Source organism: Pistacia vera, unplaced genomic scaffold (genome assembly GCF_008641045.1).
Source record: "Pistacia vera cultivar Batoury unplaced genomic scaffold, PisVer_v2 Contig78, whole genome shotgun sequence".
Taxonomy (NCBI): Eukaryota; Viridiplantae; Streptophyta; class Magnoliopsida; order Sapindales; family Anacardiaceae; genus Pistacia; species Pistacia vera.
The window spans coordinates 2,849,143-2,872,596 of NW_022196645.1; the positions used below are offsets into that span (position 1 = coordinate 2,849,143).

The 23,454-nt window shown below is 35.6% G+C and overlaps 3 protein-coding genes across 7 annotated transcripts; 1 reads left to right on the forward strand and 2 right to left on the reverse strand.

Moving 5' to 3' along the window:
* The first annotated feature begins 10,499 nt into the window (after nucleotides 1-10,499).
* LOC116116548 lies at nucleotides 10,500-13,247 on the forward strand. The gene is made up of 4 exons (XM_031402605.1): nucleotides 10,500-10,650; nucleotides 11,214-11,302; nucleotides 12,802-13,008; nucleotides 13,093-13,247. Exons 2-4 carry the CDS (start codon nucleotides 11,234-11,236, stop codon nucleotides 13,177-13,179), a joined length of 363 nt encoding a protein of 120 aa, XP_031258465.1. The 5' UTR covers nucleotides 10,500-10,650; nucleotides 11,214-11,233; the 3' UTR covers nucleotides 13,180-13,247.
* A 98-nt stretch (nucleotides 13,248-13,345) lies between these two features.
* On the reverse strand, nucleotides 13,346-16,001 carry LOC116116630. 4 transcript variants are annotated; one of them, XM_031402688.1, is made up of 5 exons: nucleotides 15,783-16,001; nucleotides 15,572-15,666; nucleotides 15,326-15,368; nucleotides 14,383-14,490; nucleotides 13,346-14,256 (listed from the first exon to the last, which is right to left on the reverse strand). In XM_031402688.1, the coding sequence occupies exons 1-5, from the start codon at nucleotides 15,811-15,813 to the stop codon at nucleotides 14,021-14,023; spliced, it is 513 nt and encodes a 170-aa protein (XP_031258548.1). In that variant the 5' UTR covers nucleotides 15,814-16,001; the 3' UTR covers nucleotides 13,346-14,020. The 4 variants fall into 4 exon arrangements, with proteins under 4 accessions (XP_031258548.1, XP_031258547.1, XP_031258546.1 ...); XM_031402687.1 differs by having other exon boundaries at nucleotides 13,347-14,146; nucleotides 14,231-14,490; XM_031402686.1 differs by having other exon boundaries at nucleotides 13,347-14,188; nucleotides 14,231-14,490; nucleotides 15,783-16,000.
* A 1,487-nt stretch (nucleotides 16,002-17,488) lies between these two features.
* LOC116116695 (peptide methionine sulfoxide reductase A5) lies at nucleotides 17,489-20,375 on the reverse strand. Of its 2 annotated transcripts, XM_031402744.1 has the most exons (5): nucleotides 19,987-20,375; nucleotides 18,707-18,819; nucleotides 18,441-18,585; nucleotides 17,746-17,917; nucleotides 17,489-17,584 (listed from the first exon to the last, which is right to left on the reverse strand). In XM_031402744.1, exons 1-5 carry the CDS (start codon nucleotides 20,281-20,283, stop codon nucleotides 17,574-17,576), a joined length of 738 nt encoding a protein of 245 aa, XP_031258604.1. In that variant the 5' UTR covers nucleotides 20,284-20,375; the 3' UTR covers nucleotides 17,489-17,573. The 2 variants fall into 2 exon arrangements, with proteins under 2 accessions (XP_031258604.1, XP_031258603.1); XM_031402743.1 differs by lacking the exon at nucleotides 17,489-17,584 and having other exon boundaries at nucleotides 17,596-17,917.
* Nucleotides 20,376-23,454: the final 3,079 nt, after the last annotated feature.

Sequence of the window (23,454 nt, forward strand, 5' to 3'; positions counted from 1 at the left end):
TTGGGTCATGTCTATTGATGAGGTAGTTGGCTTTAACTCCTCACTCGCTCGTTAAACGTTCAACTCAATTTAACCTAGGCGTTGTACCATGATAGAAATTGAGGTGAATCTGACTCCTCACCTATTAAGGTTTTATTGAATGAGAGTATTATCCCCTTCTTATAACCTAATAGATGGGCGTACCTAGTCTTTGATGGTATTCATTATGGATCAAATTTTATAAACTTTCTCTCATAATTTTAATATGATAGCTAATAGCTTAAATTGGACAGATAAAATTATTACGAAATTAATCAGTTATGAATTACCACGTTATAGATGTAAAGAGTTGATTGTATGAATTTAAATAAAAAAAAAAAACCGTAAAGCAAAGGCGAGAATCACGAGGAAAATAAGGAACCGGGTAATGATAAGATGTCGACTGTTGTGGTACTTGAATAGTAATTAAATAAGAGGGCAAGAAAACGAAGTCTCAGAGCCACTACATGTTAAATTAGTACGAGCAAGAGTGTTCAAATAAGCACGAGATGAGAGAAATCTCAAATCAGAGAGTCTCTTGATTACTTGGTCCCTCATTCCTCTTATTTATTTTCATCCATCTACATCTGTACAATATTTTCTATATGTGTCCAATCTCCACTCACTCCTCCACCTTTTATCCAACTGGCATCAATCCTCACCTCTTATAGGGTCGAAACGTGTCCACTTCTCCACTCTCCTCCGTCTGATCTCACTGGCCTTATCAGTCCCTCACCTCTTATATGGTCGAAACGTGTCCACCCATGAACAACTTTTCATTTGTTTTTACGGCAAAATTATACGTTTTTTCGGTGAAAGTTTTAGTCAATGCAGTAAAAGTACTTCCGGTGAACCTGAACTCTATTATTTTCAATCTATTTCTTCTTCCACCCTGACATTGCAGGAAGAGAAGAATAGTAGAGAGTAGAGACAAAGAAAAAAGCTTCCAAAGCTTCTTTCTCTTTAACTCTCTTTGTTCTTATTCTTCTTCTTCTTCACTCTTTCATTTCTACGTTTTTAAGTCCTCCAATTCCTCAGCTTTCCTCTAATCATCAAAAGGTGATCGCTTTACCTTCTACCATCATCCTTTACCCTAAAAAATCTTTTTTTAAAAAAATCTCTACTCATCATCCCTTCTACCTTCTACTCATCATCCTCAGCTTCCTCTAATTTTATGTACTGAGATTAGTATTTAGTGTTATTATTAACTAATATCTTTTTAGTCATTGATGCATTAGAACTTAAGAGTTTTCAACAGAACATTGTAACGTATAATATGTGTTAGTACATTAATATTGGTTTATTTTTGACCATGTTCTTTATATAAAGTATTTGTCTTTTTGTCTATCATAAATAATATAGCAGAAAAATCTTGTACTGATGAGATGACGACAAGAGTTAATTTACATATTTTGAGAATAGTTAAAGTTTAAATGTTAGATGTTACACCAAAATAGCATAAAACTTGAGATAAAATATTATTTTCCATGAGCTAATCTCACTCTTAATCACCAATAATCACACTGTAGTTCATAAATAAGTAAAAAGCTGACGTTATTTTCTACAATGTCTCCTTCTTTGTTCGAATCTTGATAGGGATTCATCAGAGCTGAAGCATGAAGAAACAAAGGGTGCCAGGACCTTCATGGAATGGAGCTGATGCCCAGAATACTGCTAGACAGGTTTTGTAACTCAATATTCAAACCTTTTTGGAGTTTTGTTTATTCACGATGGGTTGCTCTTTTAGTCTGCTAAAATTTCTTGAATCTTGGCTTTGCTTTTCATTCAAGTTTTTTTTTTTTTTTTTTTTTTTAATCATCGGTCATTTAGGTCAGTTTACACGTACTTCAACTAATCTTTTAGGACTTTAGAATTATCGGCCGAGTAAAAGCGTTAACAGCCACCCCTATTAGTGTCTAGGACCTTAACTAATTCCCTGGGATCCTAAAACTATTGACTGAGTAAGAGCCCTAGTGACCACCTGTAGATGTCAAAATCTACAGTCACGGAATGAAAGAGTTGAGGCCACTTAGCAATCTGCTGCACCTGTATACATACAAAGGAACCAATGTGAAGCGAACCGAAAACACCAGGATGATGTTTGCCGTAGGCACCCCGATGCTCAAGTCAGTAAGGATAATGAAAGCTTTTTAGTGAGGGTTAAGGGAAAGAAAATGTTACCAATAACTTAGTAAGGAACTAAGACCACCAAGGCAAAGTATAGCTTTGGAGAGTGAGAACTATGCTATTAGAAGGTGTAATGTTCAATGCCTAAATAGTTGGGTGACCCTTGTTTATATAGTAGCTATGGGATATTCGTATCCCAGTAAGATTCTAAATCCACATAGGAGGAGGTCTAGTGAATAAGGAAAACCTTGATTCACTTGCCTCATTAGCAGCAAGACTCCTAATTCATCCAAGATACGGAATCTTGGATGGATTAAGATAGAATCGAATAGGAAGAATCATATTTACCTTGTTTCGGAAGTCTGGCTTTTGGTGGGCTGTTTACGAAGCCCATTTTGGAAGGATGTTGGATTTGGGCCCAAGTCATGGAATTTGGCACTGGTCCACCCAGGGTTGGATTGTGTCCTTGGACCTGTTCAATAGAAAATGCATGACTGGGCCTGATGGGGGCCCAGGTGATTTTTACCCCCACACCAACCCTATTAATGCTTAAGTGGACTCAAATTCAGGAGCTTATGTAATCTCTTTTTGCTCTTTTACCATCAGATAGGTTATTATAAAGAGACACTTTCAACAACACAAACTCTTGTATATCAAGTGACCACTAAAGGACTTAGGTAAAACCGAAAAATAACCCTGCCTCGTATCCTTTTGATGAACACACACTGAGCATTTCATCGTTCAATCCTCAATGAATTTGCTATTAAGCGCGTCTTCATAGCAACAACAAGACTCTACCCTTATCGTGGTAGTCGTATCACTTTCTGGTGCCGGATAATAATCTTCTCTTTGCTGACTATCCCTAAGATTAGACATTTCAGGAAGAACATCAACAAATGTTTATTGTTTAAGCAGCTTAATCCAAAATCGTGCTCCAATCGTCTATGCATTCTCCGGCTATCTCCTTCCACCTTTATAATAATATCCTCCAGATTTAGACAAATCATATATCTACCCCACTATATTTTTTTTATATTATGTCTACTTCTTTATCACAGAGTTCAAATAGTCATATACCCTTCTTACGTTCAAAACGTTTACACCAATAAGAAAAATCTTTTGACACGAAATAATTCAAACTTTACTGTTATCTTATTACAGATATTATAATACTTCATTTTTTAACTTCAAGTAGACTTTACATGGGAAGATGACACTAATTATATAATAAGAATATATCGGGTTATTTACACTTTCATCCTTAAGGTTCGGAGTATATTTACTTACTTCTGGTACTATAGGATATGAACAGTTTAGTTGTAAGACTTTTCAATAGAAAGTTAATTTATAATACTCTTATTATCTTATTCACATGTTATTAAAAATTAATTAATTGTAGAATAAGTAAACTGTTCGTATTTTATTCATTTGTAATAGTTATTCAAAGCTATTACGTCCAATTTTTTTTTTTTTTTTTTTTTTTTTTTTTTTTTTTTTTTATGTTTCATTCATTTATAATAGTTAAAAGTCTTACTTAACTAGACTAAATTGTTTATATCCCACAATATTTGAGGTAAATGCTATATATTTCAAACATTAAGGATGAAAATGCAAATAATGTGAAGCATATCATGTTAATAATATATAAGCATGGGTATAAACAATCGATTTAACTTAGTGATCATTGATAATGATTGAATATATACTATTTATCTTCTTAATTTAAATTTAATAATCATTAAAAGTTTGATAATGGTATTGATTTAGTATATAAAAAAATGATTAACATCGATCATTGAAAGATTAATAATTTATCCGTTATCCAAGGAAAAAGTCAGATGTTGAACATTTTCTGCTTTACCCAAAAATAATACTAGATAATTATGATTATGATTATGAATATGAATAATACTAGAACTATAAACAAATAGAGTAAACCTGTTTTTCTCACCCAGGTTTAATGACATTTTTCTACCGATAGACTTTTAAAATATCACTTTATTATCCAAATTTATATTTCATTTCCGTTTCCAATTCTGGCATCATTGTAATCTCACACCACCACAATTCTCTTCCCCAATCATCACTCACCAAAACCCCTCAAACCCTACTTAAACAAACCTTGTCAATCGTCGACAACCGAGCGATTAGGGTTTACACAGCCACTCCTCTCAAGTCAAATTCCGTTTAATTCCAACTACCAAAATCCAACCTTCTACCACCAAAAGACTTATTAACCTCCCCTCTTCAAAAGCCCCAATAGTCTGGATCGAGTTTGCTCTCTATTTTCCGTTGGAATATAAATGTGAATAATAAAGTATTTTTTTAAAAGTCTATGGGAGGAAAAGTGTTATTAAGCCATTATTTGGGTGAAAAAAAGTCGATGACTCCAAACAAATATTATAAAGATTTTTTATACAACTATGTGGCAGAAAAGAAATAGAAGAGTGAATATGATGAATTTGACTTTTTGTATTCACTATTCCCTTCAATTTTTGCCACATCAGTTTGTATAAAAATCTTTAGAAGATTTTTTTATACGTCTAGCATTATTGTTTAATTATAATATAAAACATTATTTCATACAACTAAGGTATGTATAAATGTGTATATTATAGAGATAATTAATTTTAAAAAATACATAAAGTAATGTTGAGATAAATCTATTGATAATTTATCCTATTGTTGATGTAATATATCTAATTATATTATATTTTATTTTATTTTCTCTTGAAAAGAGAAACATATTAGACAATTTAATTATTTCATAGGATTAATTTTAAGAGATTATCTCTTAAAAAGTTTTCATGAGCACGTTTTAAAGTTAAAAAATGATCAATATTTTTTAATATTAACATTGATTTACACAAATAAAAGAAAAAATGTGTTCATTTAAAGTATTAATGAATAAAATATTTATAATAACAAAAAGTTATTACACAGTTAAGTTACAAATTTAATTGAGCCATAGTTCCTTTATAAAAGTCGTTGGGATCCTTGGATACATCGAATGCATTATTCTAGTTAATGAAATATGTGTTTTAATCATCCTTGGGTGGTTGAGTGGGGCGATAAGGACTCATTCAAAAGGTTTTGACTTGGATTCCCTATTATTGTTAATAGGGATGGTGACGGGAGGGTTCTTATCTTTTAATTGGAAGACAATAGAGTTAACGACTTTTTTTCACCCAAATAATGGTTTAATGACACTTTTCTATCCACGGACTTTAAAAATTCCACTTTGTTATTTAAATTTATATTCCAGTGGTGAATAGAGAGCAAATTCGGTTCAGGCTATTGGAGATTTAGAAGAGGGGAGGGTCATAATTCTTTTGGTGGTTGTGATTGATTGAAATTTGACTTGGAATGGGTGGTTACGTAAACCCTAATATCTCGATTTTCGGTGATTAACAAGGTTGACAAGAGTAAGGTTTGAGGGGTTTTAATAAGTGATGATCAGGAAAAAAAATTGTAGTAGTATGAAGTTGTAACGATAGATGTTAGAATTGAGAACAAAAAATAATAATTTTGAATAATAAAATGATATTTTTGTAATGGGTGATAAAATACAACTAAATCATTATATGGGTGGAAAAAAATGGTTTACTCGACGACAATATCCACCAATTGTAAGTCTGTTGAACAATAAAAACAAAAATAACGTTCTCACTGTTTTCTAAAAAAGAAAGATATTGACAGACATTATAAAGAGATGGTAAAAAGGTATCATATACTTAGAGGTATGGATGATCCTAATATGAAGCAAGCCTTTTTGGCATCAATTCCTGAATCTCTAAGTCATGAAGTAACCAAGCTTGCCTTCAATCTAGAATAAATTAGGCTGAGTGGTCCAGGATTGAAAAAACATCTTGTATCGAACACCATCAGGGAGGATTCTAAGTTTATTAAGTTTAGAGTAAACATCAAAACCTAGAACTATATCTTTGCCAAGTAGATCAGAACCAAAAACTTTATAAAAAGTGAAACAGCCTGAAAAAATTTAGATTTTAATAGATTTGTTGATCAGATGTGTTGATGCGTGATTTAGGCATCAACCAATCGACACGTGCGCAACGTTGATTGGACAAGAAACCCACGTGAATATAGATTATGAATACGAAATAAATGCAATGAGAGCTTTTAAAGTGGTTCGGATGCTAAGGTAGCAAGTCCTACATCCACTGATTTGTATTGATATGGTGGGTCAAGTCGCTAAAGCCGACTGACTTACAAATGATTGGAAAGTAAATACAAAAGTTTTTGAGAGAGAGGTTTTTTTTATGTAAAATTGTCGAATCCCTTTAATGAAGGGGTCTTCCTCTTCTTATACCCAGTTGAATGTGCGTAATCATCACTAAATCCTTGGGTTGGTGTGATTGTCAGAACCTAATATGATTTTACGTCCCATTGCCCATTTCCCAAGCTGATTTCACGTGATTTGGAGCAGGGGAACGGACACGTAGGAGCTCCAGGGCGCTTGACAGGCTTGACGTGCGCTTACCATTCTGACGGGAGCAGGCCACGTTTCGCCACGAGACTCCACGTCAGCCCTCGGTTTCCCAGGCATAACAGGAGTCCCCTAGTTTTTAAGGTGTGAGAATCGAACCTTGGAAACTAAGTCATGCCGCGATTTGTGGTCCTAGTAGTTTCGATCCGAATGGAAGGATCTCGGGACAGGACCTTTTGCGAACACGACCTCGCACAAGTCTTACCCAAACGACCTGACAATCATCATTTTAGCGACCTGGATTAGTCGGACGCTCTTTTCCGTGCCTTGGAGAGATTCAATGAACCCGCATACATGCTGTCAGACGCTCTGCACGTGCTGCAGTGTCAGGTACATTAAATGCGTGGTGTACTGACCAGACGTCATTTTGACAGTCTTAACTGCGCGACGCATATGAAACGACGACCCTCATTACTGCATTTAATGCGACGTGGGGCGCATTAAATGCGGGGAGAGAGAGAAGGCTATCGTTTCGGTTCCGAGAAGTGGTAACCGTCGATTCGCAATCCATATAAAACCTCGCATTTTTCAGATGAGGCCACCAAAACCTTTTTCGTTTCCAATGATAAGCCTTTGCAAACCGGAAGTTCTTCTTTTCCAATCGGCGCTTCTTAAGCATCTGAAACAGGTTTCGGCCTTGGTCACGCATCCCAGAAGGTGAGGTCCATTTTCTCCTTTCTCTTCCCCCTTTCTTTTTTTGTTTGTCTGGTTGGTGGGCGAGGGCGTTGGGTCTCCTGGTGTTTCACCAGAGGCGCGCCGCCGTTGCCAGGCTCGAGCCGTGGGTGGCGGCTCGAGTTACTGTTAGGGTTTAAGGAATTTGTCCCGTGCCGCCGCGCGGGACAAAATGCGAAGGCTAAAATGATTGTGTCTGTCGGTGTTGCAGACTCTGGAATGGATCCGTCAATGTCTAGACCCGAGGAAGTGGCCAGCTCGTCCTCGCGGGACGTTCCCGAGGACGCATCCCTTGATGTCTTCTCGGTTCTCACCCAAGAAGAGCTTAATAGGATAAAAAAGCAGTTTGACGTCCGCACGGAGGTGTTCCTTGACCACACCAGGTCGTCACGGCGCCCTTCCGATGGCCTTGCCGCGATCTCCGAAGAGATCTTCAAGGGTGGAGGGATGATTCCCTTCCATCCTTTCATCAGGTCGGTCCTGGATCACTTCGGGATCGCACCAATGCAACTCACACCAAACGCGTATGTCATCGTCGTCGCGATGTACATCGCGCGCTGCGAAAGCGGCTTGGGCAAGCTAACGGCAGTGGAGCTCGGCGTCGCCTATTACCTTAAAAAGAGTAGGGACAAGGATTCATATTACCTGTCCCGACGACCTACCATCGCCGAGGGGATACATAGCTATCCTAGCAACGCGGGGGCCTACGAGACGAAATTCTTCTTTTTCTGCTATGACGGCTACTGCCGCTTTCAGACACCAAGTATGTTATTCCTCGCTAGGCATATTATCTGTTCGCATGCTCTATAATAATGACCTGCTTTCTTCTTTTGCAGTTAATAGAACGACCAGCCAAGACCTACTTGATGACCCGGATAGGCTCGTGTCTTTTGGAGTATTAGACGAGGAAAGCCAGGATGCGAGGAAGCTCGTGACAACTGCGAACTTGCAGAAGTATGGTTTTATCAGCAACAACGCGTCTTTAGAACCCTTGTAAGGTAAGTTACATTGATTTCCATCCTGGTCGCGGAGCAGTTTTGTTTACTAACGCATTTGTATGCAGAAACTATGTCCCCGAAAGAGTCTGAACAGTAAAAATCTCACTATTAGCCATTTAGAAGACCTCTTGATGAGGTTTCCACTTAAAGGTTGAAAGGATAAAATATCTTCCTTTTAATAAAGTTGGAATGATAGTCTCTGGGATCCATTAATGGGTATCTACCCAACCCACATGGTTGTTGTTTGGAATCTCCCTCTTGCTCTATACTTTCATCGGAATAGTAAGTCTACTCTTGTCATTTTCTGATATTGATTTGTCTATTGTTCTTCCGACAATTAACTTCATAACTAAAATCTATATTGTATTCGTTTGTGGCCGCTAAAGTTGTCCCAATTCCGCCGACAGCCACTAAAATAGAAAAATTGTCGGAAAGTTTTAATAATAATATCCTTTGATTGGATGACATTAACTATCTGGACAGAGCATTAATAAAAGGTATTATGTTAAAGTTACACAAAATAATCGAATTTTACGTTTCGTTTATTGGGTTTATAAGATATTCAATGAATTTTAGTAATTATTTGAGGTATAAGTAACTTACACCTTAGTTATAAAAAAAAATGCGTTTAATGAAATCTTTTTATCTATAATATAATCTTTTGATGTTAGGTTTGAGTGATTTTTTTTTTTTTTGGTTATGAAATATGTATTAATTTCTTTGAATTAAAAGAAAAGAATTTTGAAATTCCTAAGAATTAGATAAATACAAACAAAATTGTTTAATATGGTAATTTTATTTTTAATAAAGTTGGTTCATATTTGTACTAATGTGTAAGGACTATGGTAGAGTAGAGCGTTCGACCGAGGGGAGAGGGACATCCGTGTTAGAAATGGAGCAAGAGTTGTTGCATTAGTCGTAGGAGTTTATTATTCATCGTTACCATCGGGTCTGATCATAAAGCTAGAGATTTGTTATGATGTTCCTACTGTTGCGAAGGATATTATTTATGAGTTCACTTTGGATGATTATGGATATCATTTTGATATTGCTAATAGATTGATATCTTTGTGATATAATTTAAGATGAGACTGACTTCTCATCCAATAAGACCTTATTGAATAGAAGAATTACTCCATCTTATAACCCAATAGATTTGAGTGTGCCTAGTCGATGTGGGTCTTCAATATTCTCTCACACGGTCAAGCCTATATGTTGGGTCATGTCTATTGATGAAGGTAGTTATTGGCTTTAACTCCTCACTCGCTCGTCAAACGTTCAACTCAATTTAACCTAGGCTTTGATACCATGATAGAATTTGAGGTGAATCTGACTCCTCACCTATTAAGGTTTTATTGAATGAGAGTATTATCCCCTTCTTATAACCTAATAGATTTGGGCGTACCTAGTCTTTGAATGGTATTCATTATGGATCAAATTTTATAAACTTTCTCTCATAATTTTAATATGATAGCTAATAGCTTATAATTGGACAGATAAAATTTATTACGAATTAATCAGTTATGAATTACCACGTTAAGATTGTAAGAGAAGTTGATTGTATTGAATTTAAATAAAAAAAAAAAACCGTAAAGCAAAGGCGAGAATCACGAGAAAAATAAAGGAACCGGGTAATGATAAGATGTCTGACTGTTGTGGTACTTGAATAGTAATTAAATAAGAGGGCAAGAAAACGAAGTCTCAAGAGCCACTACATGTTAAATTAGTACGAGCAAGAGTGTTCAAATAAGCACGAGATGAGAGAAATCTCAAATCAGAGAGTATCCTTGATTACTTGGTCCCTCATCTTCCTCTTATTTATTTTTCATCCATCTACCTCTGTACAATATTTTCTGATGTGTCCACATCTCCACTCACTCCTCCACCCTTTTATCCAACTGGCCTATCAATCCCTCACCTCTTATAGGGTCGAAACGTGTCCACTTCTCCACTCCTCCTCCGTCTGATCTCACTGGCCTTATCAGTCCCTCACCTCTTATATGGTCGAAACGTGTCCACCCATGAACAACTTTTTCATTTTGTTTTTACGGCAAAATTATACTGTTTTTTCGATGAAAGTTTTAGTCAATGCAGTAAAAGTACATTTCCTGTGTTGAAACCTGAACTCTATTTATTTTCAATCTATTCTCTTCTTCCACCCTGACATTGCAGGAACGAAGAATAGTAGAGAGTAGAGACACAGAAAAAAGCTTCAACAGCTTCTTTCTCTTTAACTCTCTTTGTTCTTATTCTTCTTCTTCTTCACTCTTTCATTTCTACTGTTTTTAAGTTCCTCCAATTCCTCAGCTTTCCTCTAATCATCAAAAGGTGCATCGCTTCTACCTTCTACTCATCATCCTTTACCCTAAAAAAATCTCTTTTTTGTTTAAAAAAAATCTCTACTCATCATCCCTTCTACCTTCTACTCATCATCCCTCAGCTTTCCTCTAATTTTATGTACTGTAGATTAGTATTTAGTGTTATTATTAACTAATATCTTTTTAGTCATATGATGCATTAAGACTTAAGAGTTGTTTCAACAGAACATTGTAACGTATAATATGTGTTAGTACATTAATATTTTGGCTTATTATTTTGACCATGTTCTTTATATAAAGTATTTGTCTTTTTGTCTATCATATATATATATATATAGCAGAAAAATCTTGTACTGATGAGATGACATAAGAGTTAATTTACATATTTTGAGAATAGTTAAAGTATAAATGTTAGATGTTACACCAAAATAGCATAAAACTTGAGATAAATATATTATTTTCCATGAGCTAATCTCACTCTTAATCACCAATAATCACACTGTAGTTCATAAATAAGTAAAAAGCTGACGTATATTTCCTACAATGTCTCATTCTTTGTTCGAATCTTGATAGGGATTCATCAGAGCTGAAGCATGAAGAGAACAAAAGGGTGCCAGGACCTTCATGGAATGGAGCGTGATGCCCAGAATACTGCTAGACAGGTTTTGTAACTCAATATTCAAACCTTTTTGGAGTTTTGTTTATTCACGATGGGTTGCTCTTTTAGTTCTGCTAAAATTTCTTGAATCTTTGGCTTTGCTTTTCATTTCAAGTCTTCACCCTTAAACGATGTTTTGGTAACTCTTTTGGATACATTCATTCACTTTGATTGAAGTTTGCGTTCACGTAAAACAATTTTTTTAACTCAGTGAAAAAATAAATTTTAATTACTCGCGCTCAAGTGTTTATTACGTCTATTGAAAGTTGAGATTTTTTTTTTTTTTTTAATAATCCGATTATACAGTTTGTGCGTACCTCAACTAATTTTTAGGGTTCATTAAACATTCAAATGGATAGGCAAGTCACAAATATAACTAGTTTGTATCCACCTCAACCAATCCACAATATCCATTAAACACTCAAAAATACGAACCTAATGGATGAGATAAGTCATATGGGTGTGTTTGTTTTAGTATTATGGCTAGTATTTTTTATATTTTTAGAGTTTGGTGGGAATAACGAGGTAGGATTTAAAAATTAACAAAAACGCCCTCATAGGTCTGTTAATTTCTAAACACCTCTGTAATAAAAACATTAAAAATTACAAAAACACCCCCACCCATCTATTAAATACCAGCAGCCGGCCACCACCGCCAAAGGGTGGCCGGAGTCGTCGTATCGGCATATGACCAGCTGGATCTGGCTGGTTGTGCGCCGAAATGACCTTTTCTAGGTGGATCTGGCCAGAAAAAGCCAGATCTACTGCCATATCTAACCATGTTTGGTCATCCACGATGGCCAAAGATATGGCCGGAATCTGGCAAATGTGGGTAGGTAGGAGTGTTTTTGTCAATTTTTAAACTTTTTTGGGGGGTGTTTAGTTAAATTAATAAACTTAAGGGGTTTAAATGGTTGAATAAAATATACTAGTATTTTCAGAATAGGGAAACAAACTGGTATTTTGAAAATAGTATGAATATGATAGTGAAAAATATTAAACCAAACAGACCCGTTTATATCCCGTTTGTGTAGATCTCAACTAATTTTCAGTGTCAATTGAACATCCTAAAAACCCAATAGATGAAGTAAGTCATAAATATAGCTAATTTGTATGCATCTCAACTAATTATCAGGATCTATTGAATACGTTATAAATCCAATAGATCAAGTAAATCACAAATATAATAATAATCACTTTTATGGGACTATCTCTGAGTAATCTATCCAAATAATTAAAGTCTTACCGTTCAATCACAAGGCCACCGACTTAAGTTGAGATTTTGGCTTGTTAAATGGGAATATTTTTCTACAATTTAATGGATTTGGTAGTAATTACGTAGTGTTGTTAATATGTAATCTTATTAAATGTCTGACAAACTTTGGAAGGATTTTGGTAGTTGTCGTTTGTATTAAAATACTACAGAATCGTAAATCATGTACGTACGTAATAAAGTTTTGCTAAAGACGTCGTCCTTTAATTGACATTGTAATACTGTAACAGGCTGCCAAAGAACAGAATATCAGTAGCTTATCAAAGGGAATCGATTCTCAAAGACTTCGATCACTCGGAAAAATGCCGCCAAAGCATCCATTTCCTTCAAAAGTTTCGTGTGCTTGTGAAGTGTTTTCCGAATATAACGTGGATACTTTGAGAGAACAGAGGGATATTTTGAAAGAAGAAATGGCTAGCTTGATGATCACACCTTCAGTAAGTACTTCAATTCCTACATATTTAATATAACAAAGTATATTTAATGTAACTTTCTTTCTTTTTTTCATTCTTTATAAACAGTCAAATTTAAATGGTCAACATCGACAAGAAGAAGATGAAGAATCACATTCTCTTTTTTTTATTGGAGATCAACCATACAGGAATTAAGATGATGGTTCAAGGTGGTCGCTTCGTTGTAATGTTATCATAAATAACATGTAGTTTGCTTTGATTAGATTCCAGTTCTGTTAATAGATTGATAAATATTAGTATTTCTCTATCTTATATATAGTAGAAAAACCTCGTACTGATGCATGAATTGAGACTTTAAGAGTACTTAATTTACAATTTTGAGAATATTTAAGGTACAAATGTTAGATCTTACACTGAAATAGCATAAAGCTTTAGATAAATATCCATGTCTTTTTTTGTAAAAGAAACAAGATAATTTGATATGTGTGATGATACAAATCTGCACCACAAGGCAGAGAGTGCGGGACGCCAAAACGAAAGTTCCCTAGGTTTATACAGACATCTACTTTAGATGTAAATTTTGCGCCGTTGGATTGAGTATACCAAATGGAAATGGGAAGAAAAACAGGTTTTTTCACTCTTTCTTAGCCGAACAGCTTTCCATGGCAGAGTATGTATCCTGATCTACCAAACCATGGATGCTCGTATGCAACTCCATGGAGTAGGGCAAGATCCATGGACTTCTTCTTTGACACATCTTCAACAGTGGGGGACGCCAAAACAAAAGTTTCCTAGGTTTATACTTGAAAAGACATCTACTTTAGATGTAAATTTTGTGTGGTTGGATTGAGTATACCAAGTGGAAATGGGAGAAAAACAAGTTTTTTCACTCTTTCTTAGCCGAATAGCCTTCCATGGTAGAGTCTGTATCCCCCATCTACTAAATCATGGATGCCCATATGCGAGTCCATGGAGTAGGCCAAGATCCATGGACCTTCTTCTTTGACACATCTTCAACAGTGATATTCCGTCATAACTAGCATTTGTTAATGTTCACAAACACAAAGAAACTCAACCAATAAGGGAGTTTAGACCGGAAGAATTGTACAAATTCAGTCCCAGAGGTCCATGATTTCTCTTCCACAAATATACTTACAACCCCCTTCAATCCCATTAATGCAGAGCAACCAAACCCATGAAAGACCTTCAATCCCATTAATGCGGGGCAACCAAACCCATGAAACACCTTCAATCCCATTAATGCGGAGCAACCAAACCCATGAAAGACCTTCAATCCCATTAATGCGGAGCAACCAAACCCATGAAACACCTTCAATCCCATTAATGCGGAGCAACCAAACCCATGAAACACCTTCAATCCCATTAATGGGAAGCAACCAAACCCATGGAAGAGGTGATTCTGTATATCGAAAACATCATCCTTCAAATAACACTTCGGTATAATCACATGATACTTTCGTTTTGACACAAAATGATTACTCCAACCTAACCACAACAAAACTTCAAATTCTCAATCAAACAAAAACAACAGCAAATCGAACACAAAATGAAGCTTAACCAGTGCTAATAAACAATTACAACAGTAGGTCACTGCAGAGTATTTACATCCAAAACTAAAACCCACAACCTAAAACAAAAAAAAAAACAACAAAAATTCTGCTTAAAATCTCCAAATTAACAGAAAACCCATTTGGGAAATGAGTCAAGGAACCAAAACTAACAGAGGCCAAATATGAAAAGTAATAACAAAACAAATGAAAAGAACTAGAACCCCCTTGGTAAATTCAAGAACAAAAACAATAGAGGGCTAACTGGTGCATCTGCAGTGAACACAAAATGGGGCTTAACCAGTACTAATAAATAGTTACTAACAGCTGGTCATTGCAGAGCATTCACATCCAAAACTAAAACCCACAATCTAAAACACAAAAACTAAGCCTAAGATCTCCAAATTAACACAAAACCCCATTTAGGAAATGAGTCCAAATATAAAAAATAATACCAAACAAATGAAAAGAGCAAGAACCCACTTAGTAAATTAAAGAACAAAATCAATAGAGGGCTAATCGGTGCATCTGCAGTGATCATCACAAAAGGGCTAAGGAGAGTGCGCTACAGTGTCCTCAATGGTGTAAAGAGGGATAATATAATTGGCAGACTCGTAAACAAGAAGAGTAGACCAAAAAATATATATAAATTTATTGGCAATATGGTGTATGAAGGTCTTAAAATAGGCAAAAATTGGACCTGTACAAATGAAATTTTCTTTTTTAAAACTAAAATTATCTCTTAAATTGATATGTTTATTGAAGCATATTACCTGGTGGGGATCTATGGGTATTTCCCTGGCTTCTTTGACATAACTACAATGAAAATGGAATTTTTGTTAACAACATATTAAAGGGAAGAGCTTTAAACAAAGAAGAGGAATTAAACCTAAAGTCACAACCCGAAATCAAAAGTTTTGAACTTTTTTTCCCAGAAATCATCAAAAAAGTATTCATTTGGGTTTGTGCAAAAAATAAAAGCTTTTTATTACTCTAAACTAATAGTTTTGGAAGCTAACTTTTGAATGTTGTCTTCCAAATATCTTGCCAACTCCTCCCATACCAATAACTGGTAATTTGATTGCTCGAATAATGTGAATAGATCTCGATCTGCCTGCAACAAAGTGTTCGACAAAATCTAATCTGATCAGTAAGTTTCAAAATAAAAAACTACGGCAGCAATAACATAACAAGTGAAGCGCAAATTATGAGATTCATAAAAGCACCAACCACATCTTCCATTCCTTTGTGAGAGCTTCATAAGAACGCTAACTAAATAGCGGCTGGCCTTCTCCGGCCGTCGATATTTTGCTGGTGTGTCCTTCGCCGGAGCTGGGTTTGAAGATTCGGCTTTGGTTTGTGTAATGGTATTTGTTAAGTTGAGCTTTCTTTGTGTTATGGAACAAAAGGATTTAGCTATGCCAGCCAGTAATACTAGATTTACTGCTGCAAGTAATACTAGGTTTATATAGACCTGCAAAACGGGTACTGTACTCGCGGCTCCGCCCGTACTTAGGTAATTTTAGCGGATTAGTGTTAATGTATTTAGGGTCCCGTGGAAAACGTACCCGTATTCCGTCCACCCATTATTTTTACAGCGGGTCGGGTGATACCTGTAGGCACTAGCATAAAATTAAAAAAAATTAACTTATATTAATTTTTAGGATAAAATCGACCCACAACCTAATTTTATAAACTTTATCTCAGAGTCTTGACATGATAATTCATAATTTGATAGACAAGACATATAACGAGCAGACAAGAACAAGACCCATCTGAGAGTTGTCATATCAGGATTGTGAGAGAAAATTTGTGAGATTGGATTATAAGTATTGTATTACCCTAATTTTTAATTAGAGTAATGCTACATCCACAACCTCTTCTCACAAACTTTCTTTCATAACCTTAACATGACTTCTCTCAATTCATCAATCACATTTTATCAGATGAAACCCATTACGAACTGATTAATTATGAACTATTATGTTGAGATTGTTGCCCCAACTAATGACAGATAGATTGTCACACATTGATTATATAAATATTATAAAAATTCATCATCATCCTTTTCCCCTCTATAAAACCTCTATTGTGCCCTTTTCTCTCTACTGCTCTCAGATTTTAAATCTCCTTTACCTCTCTAAAAACGAAATCAAAATTTTGAAAAATGCGTGAAATCCTTCACATCCAAGGTGGTCAGTGTGGCAACTAAATCAGTGCGAAGTTCTGGGAAGTTGGGGTTAGAGTGAGTTTGAGGTCCTACTTGGGCTTTGTATTGTGAAACCCCAATCCATGAGGAGTAATGTTACAGTTACCGAAGAATGCACACCGAATTTATACATCAAATAACTTGATATCATTATGTCTTCTTAAAAAAAGAAATTAATAATCAATCGACGGTCAGAATGACGTCACGTCATTCAGTGCATAAATTCGATGCACATTATTCGATAACTGTATTATTTTTCAACCATTAGAGCAATTGTCCCTTTATTAGGCAAGGGCTATTAAAGTAAGTTCATATCATGGATCCTGAACATTTGGGAAGTCTATAATATTAATCTATTAAAATGATGACCATTATTTTGATTGCATAAGCTGTAAAGGTTAATTCAGTAATAATATTTTGATTGCTAAACATGCGCAATTGAGTCAGTCACAGTCGGAGTCAGTAAACCAAAATCCATCCATGAAATAATTTGATCTCTTATTAACAACATAGTCTAATTATAAAGAGCATAGTTATTGTAGAAGGGACAGGACAGGAGAAGTCATATGCTACTATATCCAATCCATGAATAATAATTTGATCCATACTCTAATTAGCAGTAAGCTAAACATAATCATAGCACCAGAGAAAGCTAAACATGAAGAGACTGAATGATCATAGGACTAGGCTTCCATATTCCCAAATTTCATTTCACTGAAAGCTTCAATAACCAAGACTCTCAAAAGCTTCAATAACCAATTATAGGACCAGGCTGTCGAAGGTGATCTATCTGAATTTTTTTTGGTAACAAATCAGCTACCCACTAGGAAAAAAAAAAAAAAAAAAAAAGAATATTATAAATAGACAAAGGTTATAATAGTTTTTATAAAGTAAAGAATTTCACTGATCTGGTAAACTGCAACGTATGTTGATCCGAAGTTCTAATGGCAGAGACACGCTACACATCTCTCAAAATGGGCCAACCTTTTCTAATTATATCATTGATCTTAACATCAATCAACTTTTGAACGTTTGGAGGGCAAAGCTCCGCTGCATAGCTGTTTAGTTTTGCAGCTAGACTTGACTTCTCAAGCTCCTCTTCAGGTAAGTTTCCCATCAGCTGAAGAAGGAAAGGATTTCGTTTGAGCTCAAATTTCTGCAGAATCACAGCATTCAAAAGTTTGTGAGTGTTTTCAAGGTTTTAACCAATAATTTTCTGTTGTAAGCCGTGTCAATGGTATGATTATACAAAAATTAAAGAAGCCATATCCTTCTAATAGTGTTTGTGATTTACTTTGAAACAAACAAGATATTAATTTTTTCTGCTTCTAGGTTGTAACACTACAAAAGAAATCACATGCCCATCATTGCCATCTTGCTAAAAACAGAGAGCAACTTATTGTCAACAATAACAAGAATGTTGCAGCAAATTCAAGCGCAACCACAGTAGGCTGTATTGCTCAAACAATTCAAGTTCATTATCTGCTTCATGTTCTCCATTAAAACATAGTATCTTTTCCATTAGGTTGAGGGTGAAGAGGTATTTACGGTAACAAAATCAATCACATGGTTGTCCAATTTTTTCCAAGGAAAAAAATGGCAAGAAAAAGAACTAAGAATAGTTGACTTATGCTTTTTAAAAGATAATAATAAGAAGAAGAAACTAAGATATAATAGACCTGATGTTCAGGTTCTGCAGAATAAAAGGTTCCAAGTTTTTGAATTTGAGTAGCCACTATGCTGCTCTTCGACTTCATTTGCTCTTTTTCTTTGCTAAGAGAAGCCAATCTGAACTCATCTGTTCCATTTGTGAAAATAATAGACCTGTTCACAAGTAATAGTTTACAGATAATCTAAGATTTTGGCATGAAGTAAGAAATAGCTATTAATTACAAGAAAAAGAAAATGTAAAGAACAAACAGCAGCTGGTTGCAAACATTTCCACCTGTATTGATTACCCACATCAGGACCTTGCCCAAATACTTGCCTACAATCGTGACTTGACCAAAAAACCTCCAAAAGTTCCCTAAAAGTGATCAACCTAGGATCGTACTCAACCTTCACAGCATTCAAAAAACCATATCAAACAAATTTCCATACGCATAGAGAATGAAACATAGTAGATTGATAGAAGCTGCATAGAAAGTAATAGGAGGAAAATGTAACTTTGTCACGAGGCCTGATATATGCTTGAATAAGTTAAAAAAAAAAAATAGGATTGGGTATTCAACTAATTTACTTCATATCTATTAAGGCTGAGTTAAGAATTTAGCAATAAATGCATGTAAAGAAAATCACTTGTGAGGATATTAAGATAAACTAGTATCCATGATGTCCATGTCAATCATCATACAAGTTTTAGCATGTAATGAACACAAAGACCTACATTGATGTTTAAAAGCTGATGAAACACTTTTCGCCTCTAGTAAATACATGGCATCTCTAGAACTAATCTTAGGAAGGAAGGACATCTATTATGGCTGTTGTGTAACAAACCAGACATTGACCAATTTATTGATGCAATAGCATTTTCGTAGTGTTATTCTGCCAACAGTTAAAATGTTAAAAAGATCCTAATGTTTAGGAGATAGCATATTCTTCACCAGGCTAAGCAACTGTCCCTACTGAAATTGATTTCAAAGAAAGAAAAGACTTCAGTCAAAGTATTGAATAGGAATCAAGACCCTTCTCTTTAAGGCTAATTATTCTGAAATAATCTCAATGCTTAATTTTATGGTAAGAAAGCTGAAGTAGTTTGAAAAACAATCTAAAATCACATGATATTGTGAAATTTATAACCCACCGATTGAAAATGTGTAAGATCTCCCAAGAGAGAATAATTTCAGAATAGTAACTTAAAACTAAACTAGTTCAACAAAATCTAAAACCTAGAGCTTATCGATCAAAGACTGAAACAAGCTCCGCATAATGAAATATAAAATGATATCATTCACTTCACATCACAACGTTGCATAGCTACATTACCAGAATATTTAGGCAACAAGTAGCCTCTATTACCTTATCACCAACTAATTAGCTTGAAATCAAAAGTCACACTATATTGACTCAATTACTGTACATTTTTGGGAAAAAAAAAAAAACAGATAGATCCATAGCCAAACAGCGTCCTAAACTTGGTAATTAGGAAAATTAAAAAAAAAAAAATCAAATATTTATAAGAATTTAAGAATGTGATGTACCAATAATCAATTAAAAAAACAGTACCTGCACGGACTCGGCATGATCACCCAAGCTCCGATAGTCGGGGTTGGTTTTGGATCCGCCAGCGTATCCAACGGTGGTACGTACAACTCCGTTTAAGCATCCGAAAACAGCTTCCGATCTCCAGAAACAACCAAGGGCAAAAACAGCTGTGTTTAACGGGTGGTCCGGCGGGTCCTGAACGGTATTTGTGATCCGATCAGGAAACCGAATGCAGAATGATTTATCGGCTAATGAAATGGTTAGTAGAATCAGAGAAAGTATGTAAGGTAAAGAGAGATTTGTCTGTGAAAGATTCATGGTGCGAATGAATGAACAGCCTGGGTTAGAGTAAGTTTGAGGTTCTACTCGGGCTTTGTATTGTGAAACCTGAATCCATTAGAGCAAGTATCTCTTTATTAGGCAAGGCGTAGTAAAGTAGGTTCATATGCTATTAATATAATAAAAATAATACGATAATAATTAATAATTATAATATAGATAATAATAATTAATATCCCAATAATGGAATAATATCAAATTACTTATAACTTAAAAAATTGTGAATAGTAATCTATTAATAATGATGACCATTATTTTGATTGCATACGCTGTAAAAGTTAATTCAGTAATAATATTTTGATGGCATAACTTGCTATTGAATCAAGATTAACCACCTAAATATAGCGTAGCCAACACCAATACTAAAGCTACAAATGAATCTTACAAAGATTTCTTTATAAAATTATATGACATAAAACTAATAGAAGAGTGAGTATGATGAATTTGACCTTTTTATATTTACTCTTCCATTCATTTCCTGTCACATCACTTTGTACATAAATATAAGATTTTTTTTTGTACCTCTAACATTATTATACATTATAATTGAAGCGCTTTTAAGTACATATATTCCTATAAAATGCAAATGGTTGATTTACAATTTTCATAATTGGAATCAATGTGGTTAAGAATAGTAATTAGGAACCCGACCCGACCCGATCGATTGAACCATGACCTAGAGCCTTCATCGGTTTGGGTTACAAATTTTCTTATTCATTCAAAACCTTAGAAATTAAGACATCAATCTGTGAATAATTGAAGGTTGGCATGTTAGGGCATTTTAAGAGGAATGGTCGGTGAGTGGAATGGTGGCAACAACGTTGATTTCCAGTGAGTGAATCAACCAGAAATCGAAAAACAATGTCATTAGCAAAAGCCTATTGTCATCGACGATTGGAGAGGCGAGTGGAATGGTGGCAACGGTGTCAATTTCTGGTGAGTGAATCAACCAAAAATCATAAAACAATGTTGTCAGCTAAAGCCCGCTGTCGCCGACGATTGGGGAGGCGAAGGGGGCGAAGGGGGGAATGGTGAGATGGGTTTTAGCCACAAGGTTGAGAGGAGTGTTTTCGTGGTGAGGGAGAGTGTTGTCGTCGTCCGAAACAAGCCCTATTCGTTGATGGCAACGATGGTGTTTGAGGTGTTTTTGTAAGATTTCAAACTTATAAAAATTACATGTGATTTTCAAGGATATTTTTGTAAAGAGTAATGCTACGCCAACAACCCTCTCTTACAAACCTCTATTACAACCTTACGTGTCAACAGATTAGCACTGTCACGTAATCTCCCACGACACCAGGACATCCAAGCACTACGGGAAACAAATGGTTGTTCTTAGAGGAGGAACAACCGTCCCCTACAAAGGAACGACCATCCCCTACGAAGGAACGACTGTTCCTTCCATAAGGAACAACTGTTCCTTGAAGGAAAATGTTTGTTCCTTGAAGGAACAATCGTTTATTCTTCTTCTTTTTTCTCTTTTTCTTCTCCTCCTTTTGACTAACGGAGAAGCGACAATTCCTTATGTAAGAAACGATCATACCTTTATAAGAAACGGTCGTTCCCTATGAAGACACAATCGTTTCTTTTCTTTGGTCTAATCAAAATTGTTTTCCAACCCTGGGTGTGGTAGAGCTACCATGACAGTAACAGGTCAGGTGCTACATTGGCGTAGTGAGAGAGAGTTGTTGACATAACATTATTCTTTTGTAATACGTTTCTAATCACTGATTAAGATTTAAGAGAACTAAAATTGCTTCCATACTTTTATAAATCAACATAATCATAGCACCGGAGAAAGATGAACTTGAACAAACTGAATGGATTCCGACAGCAAAAAAATTCTCAAATTTCATTGTAGTTAAAGCTTCCTATAACCAAATTATAGGTCCAGGCTGTCCAAGGTGATCTATCCGAATTTTTTTGCAGCAAATCCACAACCCACCCAGGCAAGTATGTCCATAAACAGAAAAAGTACTAGTGAAAATCAAGTAATCTTACCAACTCTGAACAGCCTAACAGTATTACAAGACCAACCCTNCGAAAAACAATGTCATTAGCAAAAGCCTATTGTCATCGACGATTGGAGAGGCGAGTGGAATGGTGGCAACGGTGTCAATTTCTGGTGAGTGAATCAACCAAAAATCATAAAACAATGTTGTCAGCTAAAGCCCGCTGTCGCCGACGATTGGGGAGGCGAAGGGGGCGAAGGGGGGAATGGTGAGATGGGTTTTAGCCACAAGGTTGAGAGGAGTGTTTTCGTGGTGAGGGAGAGTGTTGTCGTCGTCCGAAACAAGCCCTATTCGTTGATGGCAACGATGGTGTTTGAGGTGTTTTTGTAAGATTTCAAACTTATAAAAATTACATGTGATTTTCAAGGATATTTTTGTAAAGAGTAATGCTACGCCAACAACCCTCTCTTACAAACCTCTATTACAACCTTACGTGTCAACAGATTAGCACTGTCACGTAATCTCCCACGACACCAGGACATCCAAGCACTACGGGAAACAAATGGTTGTTCTTAGAGGAGGAACAACCGTCCCCTACAAAGGAACGACCATCCCCTACGAAGGAACGACTGTTCCTTCCATAAGGAACAACTGTTCCTTGAAGGAAAATGTTTGTTCCTTGAAGGAACAATCGTTTATTCTTCTTCTTTTTTCTCTTTTTCTTCTCCTCCTTTTGACTAACGGAGAAGCGACAATTCCTTATGTAAGAAACGATCATACCTTTATAAGAAACGGTCGTTCCCTATGAAGACACAATCGTTTCTTTTCTTTGGTCTAATCAAAATTGTTTTCCAACCCTGGGTGTGGTAGAGCTACCATGACAGTAACAGGTCAGGTGCTACATTGGCGTAGTGAGAGAGAGTTGTTGACATAACATTATTCTTTTGTAATACGTTTCTAATCACTGATTAAGATTTAAGAGAACTAAAATTGCTTCCATACTTTTATAAATCAACTTAATCATAGCACCGGAGAAAGTTGAACTTGAACAAACTGAATGGATTCCGACAGCAAAAAAATTCTCAAATTTCATTGTAGTTAAAGCTTCCTATAACCAAATTATAGGTCCAGGCTGTCCAAGGTGATCTATCCGAATTTTTTTGCAGCAAATCCACAACCCACTCAGGCAAGTATGTCC